The sequence below is a fragment of the Mastomys coucha genome, unplaced genomic scaffold (assembly GCF_008632895.1).
Source record: "Mastomys coucha isolate ucsf_1 unplaced genomic scaffold, UCSF_Mcou_1 pScaffold21, whole genome shotgun sequence".
NCBI lineage: Eukaryota > Metazoa > Chordata > Mammalia > Rodentia > Muridae > Mastomys > Mastomys coucha.
Genome location: NW_022196904.1, coordinates 81,140,529 through 81,157,398, shown reverse-complemented (window position 1 = coordinate 81,157,398; position 16,870 = coordinate 81,140,529). Strand labels below are relative to the sequence as shown.

Here is a 16,870-nt window from a genome sequence, read left to right as displayed (position 1 = left end):
GTTGTTTATTTTCTTACGCTTGCCCCCTGCCATCTGTTTATCTCTAGTGCTACCTGCCCTTGCTAAATCTGACTGGAGTCAGTCCTACCTGTGATCCTGGTTGTATCAGAACTCCTCAGAGTCAGGCTGTCTCTGTGATCCTGTGATTCTGAGATCCTGTGACCCTGGGCTTGTTAGAGCACCTGGGAGTGCAGCAGCTTCCTGGGCTCAAGGTCTGCTCAGGACACCAGCCCAGAGACTGGAAGGAACCCAAGCCACTCTGCTGGTGGAGTTCCTGTGTGCCTGGGTCCTGCTGGTCCCAGTTATTCCCTGTGTTGGGACAGATGTTGTGTCCTCCTCACCTCTAATCCTGGGCATGTTAGAGCACCTGGGAGTGGAGCTTCCTCTGAGTGTTGTGGGACCGGAAAGCAAGAATGTGCTCCTTTTAAAATTATCTATCAGTTTAACTTTGCAATTTTCTTTCATATTATACTTTTGTTTACCACTTCTCAGCATGAATATTTGATTCTAATCAATAATACTTTCAAATATGTCTTGATTTTATGTAACATAGACCTTTATTTAATTTAAGACCACAACTTAAAAAACTTTCAACCTATATGACTTCAACAAATTTTTTTCAACTGCATTAACAATATTTTCATGCGCTCTACTTTTAATGACATCAAAAGTGATGATTTTTTTTTCTTTGTAGTTTATGTCTATAAAATCATTCATTCAATTGACTGATTTGCCTGGATACTCTTAGCTAAACTACTTTTTTTTTTTTTTTTTTTTTTTTTTTTACTAATTGCTATCCCAAAGTAAAACATTTCAAGATTTTTCAAAATCATTTTCATCATGAAAACCATTGATTATATCATAAGTACTGAGAAGAGAAAGAGACACAATTGGCCTAACTTATATTTCATTTGTGATGTCACTTTAAGACATTTTCTAAGGTAGTTCTCCACATTTCCTTCTATGGACTATGACATAGTTCAAAATAATCTAGAATAGAGTTGGCTAGCTATGGCAGATTAACAATCTGTTAGATTGATCTGTTTGCCTATTTGTCTGTTTGTCGTCGTCATTGTCATCATCATCATCATCATCATCATCATCATCATATATCATTTGTTTTTGAGTCCAAGAGTCATCATCATCATCATATATCATTTGTTTTTAAGTCCAAGAGTCTGGGGGCACAGAAACTCTTCAGAATAAGCTGGCATTCTATGATGGTGAGAGCATCCAGCAAATTAAGGCCCCTGAGAACGTACCACATTCTAAATTTGGCCTTCATTTTCTTCTTGCCATGACTGATACACAGGAAAGTTAAAGCTAACTTTATAGTCATTTGGAATTCAGACAAGTTCAGCTTATGTGCATCAGTTAGTATATGTATCATAGGTGAGGAGATGCAGCGTTAGCTGTCAATCAGATCCTAGACCAGAGCTGCTAGTGGACATCTAAACAATGAGGACCTCTTTCCTCCAAATGGTACATACATTCCTTCTGACCATATAAGGGGTCATGTTCATTCTAAGCTGTTAGTGTTTGTATTACTTATTAAAAATCCTGTGTTGACAAAATGGCTCAGTAGATAAAATTGCTTACAACCTAGCTTGAAAGTCATAGTTCAATCCTAAGGACTTACATGGTAGAAGCACATGTACATGTATGCTCACACATGTGCACACACATACACCACATGCAGGAACACACACATGAATAGATGGGTCTTAGATGTAATACAGGAGCTAGTACTAGGAAGTAAACCATGCTATACTTGAGTGTCTACAGACCTCACTCAAGGTTTCCATGTGGAGAAAATGCTGACAGGCCTTTTCACGTCACTTACTCTGTAGCCAAGGAACTTACTATAAGAGCAATCTCCAGGTTGTTCTTACTCTTGTGGTGGTCTCCTTGCCTCCATCTTGCAAGTACTGAGACTACAAGGGTGAATTACCACACCAGGCTAATTAATGAGTTTTGGGAAGTCAGGAAATAAACTATTATGGTCTGAGAAAAAACTGGTATTGTGATTCTTACTGAAGAAAAGTATTTCTATCAGAAGGTTCAGAAAAACAAGTAATACATACAGCTCTTAGAACAGCTACTTTCTAATAAATGCACAAGGGCTAACACACTCCCATCCTGGAAGGCCAGGAAGTAAAAGGGAAAAGTTTCTCCCAAGACTGACTGCAAGCAAATGTCTGGAGCTTCAGTCACTAATGAAACTGATGTAACACTTTAATATTTTTAATATTATCAAGAAATAATTTAAAAATTGGATGTGGTAGTATATGTGTTTCTAAGAAAATTCTAAAGTTTGTTAACTTGAGCTACACAGACAGACCCCCCCCCCTTCATTTTTTTCAAGAGAAAAAAAATTGAAAAGATAAAATTAGGGAAGAGTTGTGGCTTAATAACATTTCAAATATTACTTGGAAATGGTTAAATGCAAGGCCTCTGAGCAGAAGTGTGCTGACAAACATGGGCTAATTGGAACATAGGCATAGCATTTGTGCTGCTAAGACAATATTTCAGGACCAGTATATCCTAGTCAGGCATGTTCTGATGCCTACCTGACATACAGGGAGCGTTTCTGATTGGTTCGAAGGGACCCGGACCCGGAGCTCATGCTGTGGTTCATCATCTGCTCTCGTAGGTCATGGATTTTGGCCTCAAATCGAGCGTAATCTGGGAATGAGGAAAAAAAATGATAAGTTTGTTTCTGTGTCTTTTGAGTTAGACGTGCTGTATAGACAAGGCTACTGATCAAGACAAGGCTACTGACTACGTTACTGTTAGTTCCTTACCAAGTACCAGAAAGATACTCAACTTCAGAACAGTAGGTACGCTTACTAACGCTTTTTACTCCCGTATTCACAGAAATACGGGAGTAAAGAAAAGGACGCACGACATTCCCAACTTGTGAAACATTTAAGATTCCATACAACCCTTACTCTGTTTCCTGTTTGTCAAAACTATAGCACATCATCATCAGTGGGATATTGTAATGGACGTAATCTATTAATTTCAATCAGATTTTCTCAGTTGCATTTCTACTTGAGTATGTTTGTGTGTTGGGGGAGGGGGAAGAGAGAGAGAGAGAGAGAGAGAGAGAGAGAGACAGAGACAGAGACAGAGACAGAGACAGAGACAGAGAGACAGAGAGAAACAGAGAGAGAGAGAGAGAGAGAGAGAGAGAGAGAGAGAGAGTCAGAGAGACACAGAGAAAGTCAGAGAGAAAGAGATGAGATAGAGAGGTAGACAGAAAGAGAGTGATAGACATATATGGAAAGAGGTCTGTAATGTACCCTAGCTAACCTAAAACTTGTTATGTAGGCAAGGCTGGCCTCGGCCTCTCAGTGCTGGCATTAACAGTGTGTCACTGCTCAAATTGTTCGCTAGCACATTTAAAAATAATTTGATTTTCTGCAACTCCTTCCGTGAGTATTTGGTTCCCCCTTTTAAGAAGGAATGAAATGTCCACCTTTTGGTCTTCCTTCTTCTTGAGTTCCTTGTGGAATGTGGGTTGTTCTTCCTGTATTCCAAACTTCTGGGCTAATAACCACTTATCAGAGAGTGCATACAGTGTTTTCAATTCAATTTACAACTTTTCATGAAAGCAAAGATAACTAAATTAATGTAATAAAAGTTATTTACCTAGAGAGTGTTTTGAATTATTGTTTATAAAGGATTTATTTTATTGTTATTTATGTGTATATGTGTGTATGTGTGAGTATATATGAGTGCACACTGGGGTTTTCTAGAAATTCAGCAAGTGATCTTAAGTGCTGGGCTATCTTTCCAGCATTATGTTTTAAATTCTGTATAATTAAGAAGTTCTATGAAGCTGATTTTAATTTCAGATCATGCTGCATGGATTGATAATTATGAGATGCCTGTCCCTAAAAGCCTCAGCAACAGCCAACAGAATACTAAGTTCAGAATGTAAAACATAAAAATCTGTACTCTGAAGATTAAAAAGGCACATAATTGTTGGTTTAGTTATTTCTGGGGCCAAAGTACATTCTGGAATTACCAAGATTTGACAGACTTTGTGTTAATAATTCAGCCTTAAATGGTTAAATAAGCAAAATATAGACTTAATCATATAGTTCATAGAAAATCTATTGACTTTACTCTAAAACACTACATTTCATTCCAAGGGAAAACTTAAGAGCACTGGTATGATACTGCCAGCATATTTAACCCATCTGAGCTAGCTGCAGTTTTTTTTTTTTTTTTTTTTTTTTTTTTTTTTGCTCTCTGGAAGGATCAACTAATGTTTATAGTGGACCAAACTGCACCCAGTGCACACTGGGCTTTGTGGCCATCTTTTTTCTAGGTCATAAAATGAGGCCTACAGAGATCATAAAAACGTCAACTACAGAAACACGCAAGAGAGATGGAAAGGCCTCAGCTTTCTTTCTCAAAAAGGTTCTTCCCAAAGCTTACCGGAAGAGCAATGTGCATGCTGGGAATGCTTATGGGAATGTGTGTGAGCACATGATCACACACACACACACACACACACACGCACTTATTCAACCTATGGATTGTGCAAAATTTTCTCTCCCCCTTTTTTTTCCTCTCCCTTTTTAATAGTATAATGTGAATGGCTAGCTACTTTCTACCACATATATAAACATGATTTTTCTTAACCACATTCTATAGTTGTACTTGTTTATCTAACTAGCCCCACGTCTTTAGGTTTTAGGCCTATGCTACTCTTCATGATGTAATAAATAAGTACCTTAGTGTATGTGTGCATACTATAGACTAAATTACTATGGCATCACAATTAAAGGTACTGGTCAATAGATTATATAACAGTTAAATAGTCCCCATGAGCACTTTGTTTTTATGTTTTAAAAATAGATCTTGTTATATAATTTAGGATGCCATGGGACTTGCTGTGGATACATAGAACAGTCTGCCTTGAATTCGATTTTCTCCTATCTCTGCCTTCTGGGTATAGACCTACAGGCATGTGTTTCCACATTGTAGAGAAAAACAAACAAACAAACAAACAAAATGAAACAACAGCAACAACAACAAAAACACCCACTGATTTGTTTGGGGACACAGAGTGGGACCGTCCAGCTTCCTCCGATCCATGTCATATGACTACTCTCTTAAGCTTAAGAGCCCTGGATGTCACTTAGCCTCGTGAAGACATAGGACTCACAACCAGAAAGAATTGAAAGTTGAAAAACATCTACAATCAGCGCTTCACCCTGTCTCTCCAGTGAGCTATATTATTGCCTCTATCACAGCACTGCCTCCACCAATCACACCGTTGCCTCTATGAATCACAGCACTGCCTCCACTAATCACACCGTTGCCTCTATGAATCACAGCACTGCCTCTATCATAGCGCCTTCTCTATTACAGCACTACCTGTGTCAATCACACCACTGACTCTATCACCTCAGTGCTCATTAGATGCTCTCTCACAGCATCTTGCAATTATTTGTGTGGTTACCCTATTCCACTAGGCTGAGCCTCTTAGGACAAGCCCATATCTCATTGGAGGAATTGGTATTTATGCAATCTGACAGTCCAGAGGGAGTTAATAAGAGGTGCAGAACACCTTTTCTAAATGACTGATCAGTGAGTAAGGAATGAGCCACATCATTAGATTAACCTGGTTATCAAATAGATATAAAGAAATTGCCAATTCTCAATATTATTTGAGAGAGAAGGAAGGTGGCATACATTTATGTCTGTTTCCAAAAGCAAGTGCTCAAGGTTCAGACATTTTTTGTTCACTTACCACCACTGCTAAAGCACTTTGCTGTTTTTATTGTTCTCTAGGCTCTCTTCAACTCAGTCATGCCATTCACTGAAAACAGTTGTGACACTTAACCTGCACACAATTAAGAACATCAATAGACTCTCTCAAAGGGTCTCATTAGGATCACACTACTACAGCATGTATTATGACAGGATACTTGCCTTAATAATAAAGCTCATTTGCATTGCTGTATGGCTCATTAGATACTTGGAATACTTTCTGCCATATTCTTATACTAGATACCCTCCTTTACGCACAGTGCTTAAGTTCTCTGTAACTCATAACTTATACTGCCTTTGCTTTATCTAGCATCTATCTTATCCTTGCCTTAGCATTTTGACACTCAGCTCAATCACAAAACTTGTATTCAAAGGTACTTATCTTTTACCTTTGGAAAGTGAAGACAGAGGCTCACATACTTTAACGAATACACAAACAATAGGTTCATGGATACAAATGGGGTGAAGGTAGGGGAGGTTGCATGTTTTCAAAATCACAGAGGTAAGCCAAGCTTATAGTTAGAAAGGCTTTAGAAATAAACATCTATGTAGACTGTGAGATGCCAATCTTGATGTCTTATCAAAATGTACTGAAAATCCACTCACCAAGCTAAAATACAAACGACTAAAACACCCACTCTTATTAACCCAATTTCTTCCTTAACTTCTTCCCTCCCTCCTGCCTCTGCTCTCTTTTTTGGGGTATTTTTTAGACAAATTCATAACACTCTTGATTTTAAACCTCTGAACAGTCAACTGAGATTTTTAAAACTTGCCAATCTTTCTACCATCTAGCTTGGAGCACGTCAGAACCTGAATGAATTCGCTTACAGAATGTGAGATTACAAGGATGTTAAGTATGATAATGGCAAGGTAGGGCTCCACAGTAAGAAAGCAACACTCTATCCTTCACTGCCTTGCTTGCAAAGGGCATCCAGTGAAGGCTGAAACCATAAATCACTTCATACTCCTTCTGCCTTTGAAACTAGCAAGAGGGCACTGAAAACTAACTTCTAAGTGAAGTGTTCAGAGGGGAATCGGGGAAACACTGACTTCAGTGAACTCTTTGTCCCCTCTGCATGACAAGCCCAGGTGCCTTTGTGTCTCAGCCCCTCCCTGATCCCCGCTATATTCTGAGACATCTAAAGCCAACGGTATGTGAAAGCAAAGGAGAAACTATACAGAGAGAGAAAGGAGACCAGATGGTGAGGGTGGAGCAAGAAGAAGCCATAAACAAGACACAGTAATAACCATGAAGGAAGTGTCATAATGAAATCCATTATTGTGTATGCCAACTAAAACACATTAAATTACATGAGCAGCCTATGAAGTTCCAGATGAAGTGGATAAAGCCATCAGCAGAGGCAGCAGCAAGCAATGGTACTCACTGGGAAGGTTTGTTCCTAGAGCAGATACAGTGACTGGGATGTTTCAGGGTTCAAAGTGAGCCCCTCTGAGCACTGCTGCTGCAGTCAGATCAATCAGTATTGACCGAATGGAAGTAACGCACAGAATTTTATTAAACTTATTTTTACAGAAAAGTGTGTCCTATAGAAAATGTGCTTAGTGTATATGTCATGTTAAAATCCACTAGGCATTTAAGAAATTAATAAATCCAATTGTTTCTAATTGTAATCACTCATTTGGCAGTTTAGATTTTTTTTTTCAATTGTGACATGATGGTTAATAATATCAAAATGCTTAAGATTTGGGATATATAGATGGTTATCAACTTCTTGGCCCACCCATGTACCAGCTATACACCGTTGGGTAAGTTATTATCCATTGTTGCCTCAATTTTCTTATAAGCAAAATGGCAACAATGATGGCGCCTATATTAAGATATATTGGGAAGATTTCCAGAGAGCTCATGGATCAGAACGATTGGTTTTTGGTAATGACTGTCATTCCTTGTTCTTATGTACATAACCTCTTTTTGTTCAGTATTCACAAACATTATAGGTTCTATCAAGTAGCATGGAAACAAGCCTATGTCTAAAATCCTCTGATTTAGCCTCTGCTTCCCTATTGTAAAGTACATCCACCAGGCCGAACAAGAATAAGCAAAAGGTATGCACAGTGTGGAACGCTTGGTCCCATAAAAGTTAAATGACCCACAAGATCCTCCTACAAATCCATAGTTACTTGGAGCGCAGAATGATGCTGTCCAATTCCAGCATTGCGGCGGCTTTCTGCTATGTTAGCATCTTCATCTCTCAGGATTCTCTCAGCACTGACAGACACTCAGAAAGAGAGGTGAGAGGGTCCGCGCAGCACACACAACTCAGTGAGAGGGGGGTCTGCTGTGCTCTGATTTCCTTTGCAATTTGTCAAGGTTGAACAAGAGAACCCAGGATACAAAAGAGGAGTGTTCTGTTTAATCGACCAGCGTTTAATGGTACACAGATGCTCGCATCGATGATTCAAGACTGTGTGCTTTGAATCTGAGAGAAGCAAAGAACCTTGGCATAAGGAATGAGCACCCCCAAGCGAGCTGAGGGGCAGGGCAGCACATTCCTTCACAGTCTTGACTTCATGTAGCAGTCTTAACAGCTGTCAGCTACTAGAAGAAACAGAGCAGAGTAGAACTCGAGGAGAGGAGATCCGGTTTGGGGATTAATCGTGCCATTTACTAACAAGAAGACCTTGGGGATTACTAAGACTTAGCCAATTCACCTGTACGTTTTGAGATTTACTTTGCACACTGGTTTAGAGAATCAAAATGAAATTTGATGTGAAACGGCTTAAATGTTATTCCCGTGGTGGGTCAGGGGCGAATGCATACCCAATCTTTAGTGGCACTGAGGTTGACAGTAGCATTTTTCTCTTGTTTATTCTAAGTATGGACACAGCTCAGAGAGGAGCAGATAAAGCCACTGAGCTGTATAGTAGACTCTATACATCCAAGCCACAGAAACTACTTTCCTGCTGAGTTATCCATTCCAGTACTACACAGAAGCTACTTTGAAGAGGCCCCCTGAGATGTGCCTAAGGGGTTCACCCAGACAGACCTGTGAGAATCTCTTGGTGATAGCTAAGCTAAAGGATTTGCGTTTTAATGCCTCACCTAGTGGGATGGGGATAAATGTCAGTGATGTGCAGTCTACTGAGATCACACTATTATTTACTTAGGCATGCCCGCCGCTGTTATCAAGACTCAGGGATGGTGCTCAGGAAGGGTGTAGCACTAACAGGCCTCTCACTTCTAAGCAGAATCTCAGATTACTGCTGCACAGGTACTTTCCTTTGTTGTTGGGGCATCTTCCTTTCATTAATTTCTCAATGTTTCTTCAGCATTGATAAGAGGCCACATTCAATGTTAACTGCTAGGGTACCAAAGTAACTGCTCCTAATTCTTAGTTTCCTGTGACTTGCAAAAGAGCACCTGCCATTTAAGCTCTTCTGTTCTATGCAAAGAGTAAGGAGAGCTTTTTAGACGGTAGCTTTTAGATGGATAAGCTCCCCTCTGCCTGGAATAAGCCCATGCAGTCGGCTGCAGACAAACTGGGGCAAGTACAATCTCTATGAAAAGCTGCTGGTTATTTACAGTGTGCAGAGAGAAACTAGAATTTCAAAGCTGTCCCCTGGAGGCAGAGTTTCTGGAGTCCTGGCTCTGAGAGGGTAGGAAAATCTCCCATCTGTTTAGAGATACTGTTTCCTCATTTGGGGAAGGAGGAAAGCGTTGTTGCTCCTACACACTGCCATTCTGCATACCCGACACGCTGTACTTCATCTTCACTGTTCTAGGCAGTATTGATTTTTTAAAGGCACCAGCTATTGATCATGCAGTTTTAAACAAGTGAACAAAGGCTCATTCTGATACCATAACTGAAATATATTTTTGCACAGACATGAACGTGAGTCTTGGAATCAATATATGATAATGAATGATTTAGACTAGAAAAAATCTCAAAAGACATTTATCACTGTGTGCTCTTTCCCTCTCTCCCTCTCTCCTCTCCCCCCTCCCACTGCCCCTCTCTTTCCCTCTCTCCTCTCCCCACCCTTCCCACTGCCCCTCTCTTTCCCTCTCTCCTCTCCCCACCCTTCCCACTGCCCCTCTCTCTACACCACACTCTCAAATAGTTATATATAAGGGAGAACACTGGCTATACTTCACATTCAAGAAGTAATGCATTGCCAAAACCCTTTTATATGACATAAAATTCATTTTATTTACTTAGAGCTCAGAACATATCCAACAGCCTCCATTTCACCACCTATTTCTTTAGTTGCCCTGGGACTTCAAAGCCTGCTAGGCACAAGGGGACTGGCCACATTATGTTAGACTGCAGAGATACTGTTAGAGCTTTGTATGCAAGACACTTTACAAGTACCGATGCCTGGAGGGATGCTGCGTTGATGAACTACTTTTCTCTGGTGGCGTCCTTCTTAGCAATACACTTGAATTTCTTCCTGCTGTCAAGAGAGCTGACCTATGGCTACTGGCAGGCCTTTGAGTGGAGATCTTCCCAGGTTGCCTTTTCTGCATAGTTTTCTGGCCTCTACTTCAACCCTCAACTTACTTTATCCTTCAGGCTCCCAACCAGAGACATGGAATTTTCCATTGTGTCACCCATCTCCCTCGTGTGTGTGTGTGTGTGTGTGTGTGTGTGTGTTAGAGATATAGATAGAAGTGACAGAAAGAGAGAGAGACACAGATATAAAGAGATTACAAATCAAGTTTGACAGTATCTATTTTAAATCGGAAATTTCAGGCAGTCAGAGAATGTATATCTCTTGTAAGTCTCTAGCACTGAGCAATTCAGTCATGGACACCATGAGAACAAGAATGAAGTCCCTCTGTCTCTGCCCCTAAGTCTGGACAGAACATAGAACCCAGTTATGACTAGTGAAATGCTGACATGTTTATTGAATCTGATGAGCTGAGTGAAGACTCCAGGAAAGGAAAACGGATTCCTGACCTTGCCTATTACTGAATGGACCAGCCTTTTAGAACAAGTTTCAATAACAAACTAAACAAAGGTTGTGTCTCATAACCCCAGCCTTGCTAGCACCCGCCATTTCCAAACAGAACTGGCTTCATTTATTGTGACTAGAATAGGTTTTCTCAGGGAAGCTTTCAGGCAAAAACACTCAGGGATTCTTTAATGTGGGAAGTAAGTTTGCTAGGCAAACTACAGTCTGAAAACGCAGCCAATTACTTTATGCAATACAATGTTAACTCTCAGCATAAGGTCCACCAGGTTTCACCTTGACTAAGTGCAAGTTCTGCTGAATGGAGCTGGAGAGGTAGATTACTATCCTTCTTGGAAAACAGAATTTGTGCTGGGTTATGGTTGCATGCACTTTTAATCCCAGCACCCGGGAGGCAGAGGCAGGCAGATTCCTAAATTTGAGATCAACCTGGTCTACAGAGTGAGTTCCAGGGTAGCCAGGACTGTTTACACAAAGAAACCCTATGTCAAAAACAAACAAACAAACAAACAAACGAAAATAAAAAAGAAAGACAGAAAAATGAAGAGAATTTGCACAGAAACTTCTTGGAATTTGCCAACTCTATTTGTCCTAGTAATTGAAAATACCATTTGACATAGATTTTTGTTGTTAAAAAAGGCTCTTTGGTAAAAATTGACTTAAATTTGAATGTTAAATTTATTACTGATTCATAGTGTTGATTTTGCCACCTAGTGAAAAGTTGGTTTTCTTCTCTGTTTGAAAAGAGGGAAGCAGCGCCTGCCGAATCAGGTGGTCTGGAGGTAAAGTGTGATACTATTCCTGATACTGTGGTCCCAGGACCTGAATAGGTTCCTGATAAAGGAAAAGACAGAAAGATGACACTGCAAAGTTCGCCTACAGTTTTGTAGTCCTTCTCTATCACACGCAGATGGTGTTGATGTTCTGCTTATGTTAAGAAGTGATTGTGAGAGTCAGACAAAGACACAAATATAAACACATGACAAATGGAACAACTCATATCACTGTAGTCTTTTCTAAAACTCCTGACCCACCTACTAGAATATTTCCACCTCAATATTGAAAATTCCTACCCAAAACTGGGGATTTGAATTTTTGTTTTAACTGTGGAGATATGAGAGGAAAAAGAAGACCTTGGAAAGGGTTAAGCCCTCACTAGATCTTGCCCAGATCTTGCCAATGGAGATTCTCTCTAAAGATTTTGTTGGCAGGGTGAGTGAAAAGCTCAGAGCAAGGGAGAAGGGGATGTAGCTTGGGGGTGAGCTCATATCCCATGATGCTTTAGGAGACACTGGGTGCTGTTTCTTGTAGAAGGAATCTCTTGTGTACTGTGTGGAAGCATCACTTGTCAATAAAAAATCTAATAGCCTATTAGCTGAGGTAAGAAATAGAAGGTGGGACATCCAGTAGAGAGAAGTAGGATTCTGGGAAAGAGTCAAGTGGTGGAATACCAAACTTGGAGGAGGCAGATGAAACTGAGGAGAGGCAATTAGCCTTATGGCAGATTTAGACTAGTTTAAAAAGGATAACCAAATTACAAGCCAGTGGGGAAGAGGCAAATCTTATGGCGTAGGCATTTTATTGACAGGCAATGCTTCTACGCAGCACATAAGAGATTCTCTCTACAGTGCCTTCTGACTTAAGGACCACTGCTTGGTCTTTCTTTGGCATACACCAATTTCAAGTCTTTCATGGGGTTATCTCTGTTCCTCTGCAGAAAAACCATGGTGCTTGGAGCTGACTACTCATGCTTCACCTTTCTATGTCCTACAATAATAATCAGTTAGATCTTGCCCAGTAAAATGAGTAATAATCTTGCCAAATAGAAACAAGAAAGAAAGTAGGTCTGGCTTTAGAAGTAAGCAGGGTTATTCAGTCTCCTTGAATGTTACTTGAGAGACACAAATGTTTGTCTTTGTTTCTATAACATTAGGGTATCCTTTTATAATATCTTGAGACTTATGCCCATGTCTTTTCTGGAAGGGCAAGCTACCATCCCTAGATAAGGAGAGATGAGAAGAACATAAAAGAAACATGGAAGCACAGAGTGGCTAGTCAATTTATTTGAGGTCACACAGCAAGCTTCCTGTATTGATTCTACATTTCCTTTTACAAATGACTGCCATTCTATCTTTTGTTCCTATCCACAGCTTTCTCAGTGTAGCTTAGTTATCCTAAGTGACCATTTAATAGTCAATTTCTGATTATATATTGATTTATATCTACAGGGAGTTCTATGGGTGGTTTGGTAAGATAAAAATGAAAGAACCTTGTTTGGTTTTCAAAATATACTCCTCAAAATGAAAACTTTTTAAAATGTCATTAGGGTGATTTTGTGTTTAAGGCTTATAGTCAGTAAGAGCGTGTGTATCATGGACGCTTTCATTGCTATGGAGCTGATGTTGTGGCTGAAGGGCAAGGTCATGCTGTGGCAATGTCCACCTGCCAGGAGCAGAAATATTTCCAGGGTTGTGAGGAGATAGGAGATTGTCAGGAGAGGAAACAACTACCCCTGCCCCTATCACACTCCAGAAGCCTTGGGGCAGAGTAGCCCAAGGGTTCCAAAGAGCAGCAGTACAGGGCAGCATGTGGCACTGGGGGTGCCAGGGGCGGGGGGAGCCAAAGCATGAAAGCTCATCAGAAACCTAAATTAAATACACTGTTTATATTTTCTTTCTTAAAAGTATTCCTGACTGGATGCTCTTGGCTCCATCTTTTGAGCTCGGTTTTCTGCATAGTTACAGTAACACCTAGGATTAGTATCCCTATCCACTTAAGAAATATGTATGAGAGTGCTGCATTGCAACATATGTTAATTCATTACTATATTGCCTGAGAATCAACCATGATACCCAATGGTGAACTAACAGCAAGTGGATTGGCATACCAAAGGACTCTCTAATTCTACTATCTAATGTAGGAGTCGTGCATACAACCATCCCAGAACTAGGTCTAGACCAAAGTTTGAGTACCATTTTAATTTGTGTTTACATGTGTGTGTGTGTGTGTGCAGTTTCACAGGTGTGTAGATGTATGTGCACATATATACTGAGGCTAGATGTCAAGCTCAGCTGTCACCCTTCAGGCACTGTCTATCATGCTTTTAGAGAGTAGGCCTCTTAGTGGCTTGAGACCTGCTAAGATGACTATACTGGATGCCCATTGAGCCCCAGGAATCTGCTATGCTCTACCTCTTCAGTGCTGGGATAATAAGTATGTGCTACATTCCAGGCTTTTTAGTTTAGATCCAGGAAGATTAAGTGTGGGACCTTAAACCATGCCATGAAGCTTGGTAGGTAGAACAGGTTGAGACCCCTGGAAAGTCACACTCAAGACAGTAGGCACGTCCCTCCTCCCTGTCAAATTCCTGGCCTGAATCGTATGCCATACTTCCCACATAAGGAAACATGACCTGTGGTCCCATAGAAACAGAAAAGTGTTCTCCATGCTAATGAGGTACCTAGAGGCCCTGGGGGCTTAGCCAATAAGCTTCCCTTCCCAGACATTCCTCCCTGCAAAAGGTATTTAATCTCAGGTCCACCCTGAGAAGTTGGTACGGTCTGAATCCATTTTTCATGATTAAAAGTAATAAACAGTTTAGAGCCATGGACTGTCTCATCAAATCCACCACAGGAGCCATGGAGAAGGCATTTGATCATTCAGTCATGGCAAGCACTTTACTAACTTACCCATTTTCTCAGCCCTATTTACAATTCTTAGCCACAACAGAGCCAGAGGGGCCCTAACTTCCTTCCTACTGAATATTTTTATTGTTTCCCTGTCCCATTTTATTCCCTTAGCTACTGGTCTTGATTTTCCTAGTTTATGTCTGTATTACTTTCAATTAGTTAATTGCTGTGATGAAACACCATGAGCAAGACAACTTATAGAGAAGTGTTTATTTGGGGGTTACAGTTTTGATGTCAGAGTGACAGAACAGCTGAATGTTCACATTTTGATCAAAAAATGAAGCAGAGAGAGTACTGGAAATCATGAGTTTTTACATCCTGAGCGACATACTTCCTCCAACGAGGTCACACTTCCTAATCTTTACCAAACAGTTTCATCAACTGAGTCAAGTATTCAACGAACCTATGGGGAGGGGCATTCTCATTCAAACCATCAAAAGATCCCTCCCAAGATACCAAGATACATGCTTCATCTATTACCTTGCAAAAATAGCTTCCTGTTTCTGCCAGACAGCATGTCTTCAATGGCCCTTCCTCAGATACTGCATTAAGCTATGGTGGTCTGTCCTTCTTTCCTTCCTTTCATCCTTCCTTCTTTCCTTTCTTCATTTCTTCCATCCTTCCTTTCAACACAATAAATGCTTTTGCTTCATAGCATTTAGCAAACTTAAAATTGTTCATCTATCAATAATGACTTCTTATCTGCAAAGTGCATGGTTGGTGGTTGCAGCTTCTTTGGGAACTGATGAAGCAAGCCTGCTGTTGTAGCTGCCCCACACTTACCCTCCAAAATAACTGATTTAGCCAACTTGAATATGTTGAGATTGGGATAAATATGACCAAACCCTTCATAGCTCTTACATTACGTTTTTTGTTTGTTTGTTTGTTTGTTTTTTTAATTTTCAACTGATGAAGAAAACCATGGTCTGATGACTATATTGAATACATTTACCTTTAGTCTTCTTTCTGAGGCAGTGAGTTTTGAATCATAGAATCATCTAGCCAGACTTCCCCTCAGTTCCTAAGATCATTTTTTGTCTTTGAGATGTATATGTTCCAACTTATTATCTTAATATTTCAAGTATTTTATAGTATACAACTAGAAAAAAAATCTCATAATGGATAAGAACCTATAATCTCTAGACACATAAATAAGAATCAAATCAAATTTCTTTAGGATAATTCACAGTAACCATCTCATGCTTAGTTTAGTTATTTACATTGCTCAGAAAAAAATGTTTTTATCGTTTCAACAAACTATTTTCTATGAAATGGTTAGCCTCATTTTTGACAAAAGATCTTCAATAAAGTGAAAATGATCCTAGGTGCATGCGAACATGAAATTGCCATTGAAGAAAGGATCAAAATGTAATAAAGTTACCATATACTCTTCTCTTCCCTCTGTGTCTTACTTAGAATTTGAATTCTGAAACAAAGATATTACATAATCCCTGAATGTCTTTCAAAAGAGTATAACATTTTGTAATTTACCTGTTAGGTTTGTGACAGAAAGACGAGACTGTGAATAAAAACACAGAAGCAATGTAGACATGTCTTTTGAAGGTCCAGGTTAAAACAAAGAAAGTGAGTCTGGTATCAATGAAGAAGAATGGACAGGATAAGGCTTGTTTCAAATAAGGGACCCTGCTTATTAACTCTATGTGGCATGTAAAGGACAATCCTGTGTTCATTTAGGCTTGGAGTCTGGCTAAATGACTGAGAATAGAAAAGAGATGGCACATGGAGGAAGTAAAGAAAATAACCTTGAACAAATAAAATAACACATCAAGACACATCAATTTAAGGAGACAACATGATTATGACCCAGAGGTCTTGTCTCAAGTTTTCATAATGAAAGGAAGTATGAGGGATGCAGGCTTAGCAGCGGAAGGAAGGGATTATGAAACAAGAGATTTCTCTGTACTTAAGGACAAGTTGTCCTGCAGTGATTGGTAGGGATGAATAAAACAGACACCAATTATTCTGTCCTCTAGGTCCATGGCGGGGATGAGGGAATAATAAAAGCAAGTAGGCCTTTAAGTTGACTTTCATTTACAAGCAAATAAAAACATGCGAGGGGAAACTGAACCCTGTAGAACTGAGTCAGGTAAAAGTATCTTTCCTCTTAATTAATAATTGAAGAAGGAATCCCAAGCATGCAGCCTCTGCAGGTGTAGGAGGAGGTCCTATAATTGGAGCCAGTCTGAACCATGGGGGTGAGGATCAGAGAGCTGAGTCAGAGCCTGTGTCAATTGTTTGCAGTTTCTACAATGAAAAGCTAAAAATTCAGTAGATGCAGGATGACTGAAGTTCAACTCTAGAGGCCACGTTAGCCAGCTTATGTTTGTGGAGTTGTTTTCTTGTGGACAGTTTGTTTCCTTTAGTCTGGGATGGGAAAGTATCTGTAGGACTTTTGGCGAAGGGTGCTTGTGCTTCGTACCCCAAAGGCACCA

The 16,870-nt window shown here is 39.9% G+C and overlaps 1 protein-coding gene across 22 annotated transcripts in view; it reads right to left on the bottom strand.

The window, feature by feature from the left end:
- The window catches only part of Dlg2 (discs large MAGUK scaffold protein 2), a 1,953,494-nt gene that overhangs the window by 145,923 nt on the left and 1,790,701 nt on the right, over window positions 1-16,870 (bottom strand). For all 22 annotated transcript variants that reach the window (XM_031387347.1, XM_031387348.1, XM_031387349.1 and 19 more), the window contains one exon: window positions 2,571-2,685. In XM_031387347.1, coding sequence (XP_031243207.1) covers window positions 2,571-2,685 — 115 coding nt within the window. The remainder of the gene's footprint in view (window positions 1-2,570; window positions 2,686-16,870) is intronic.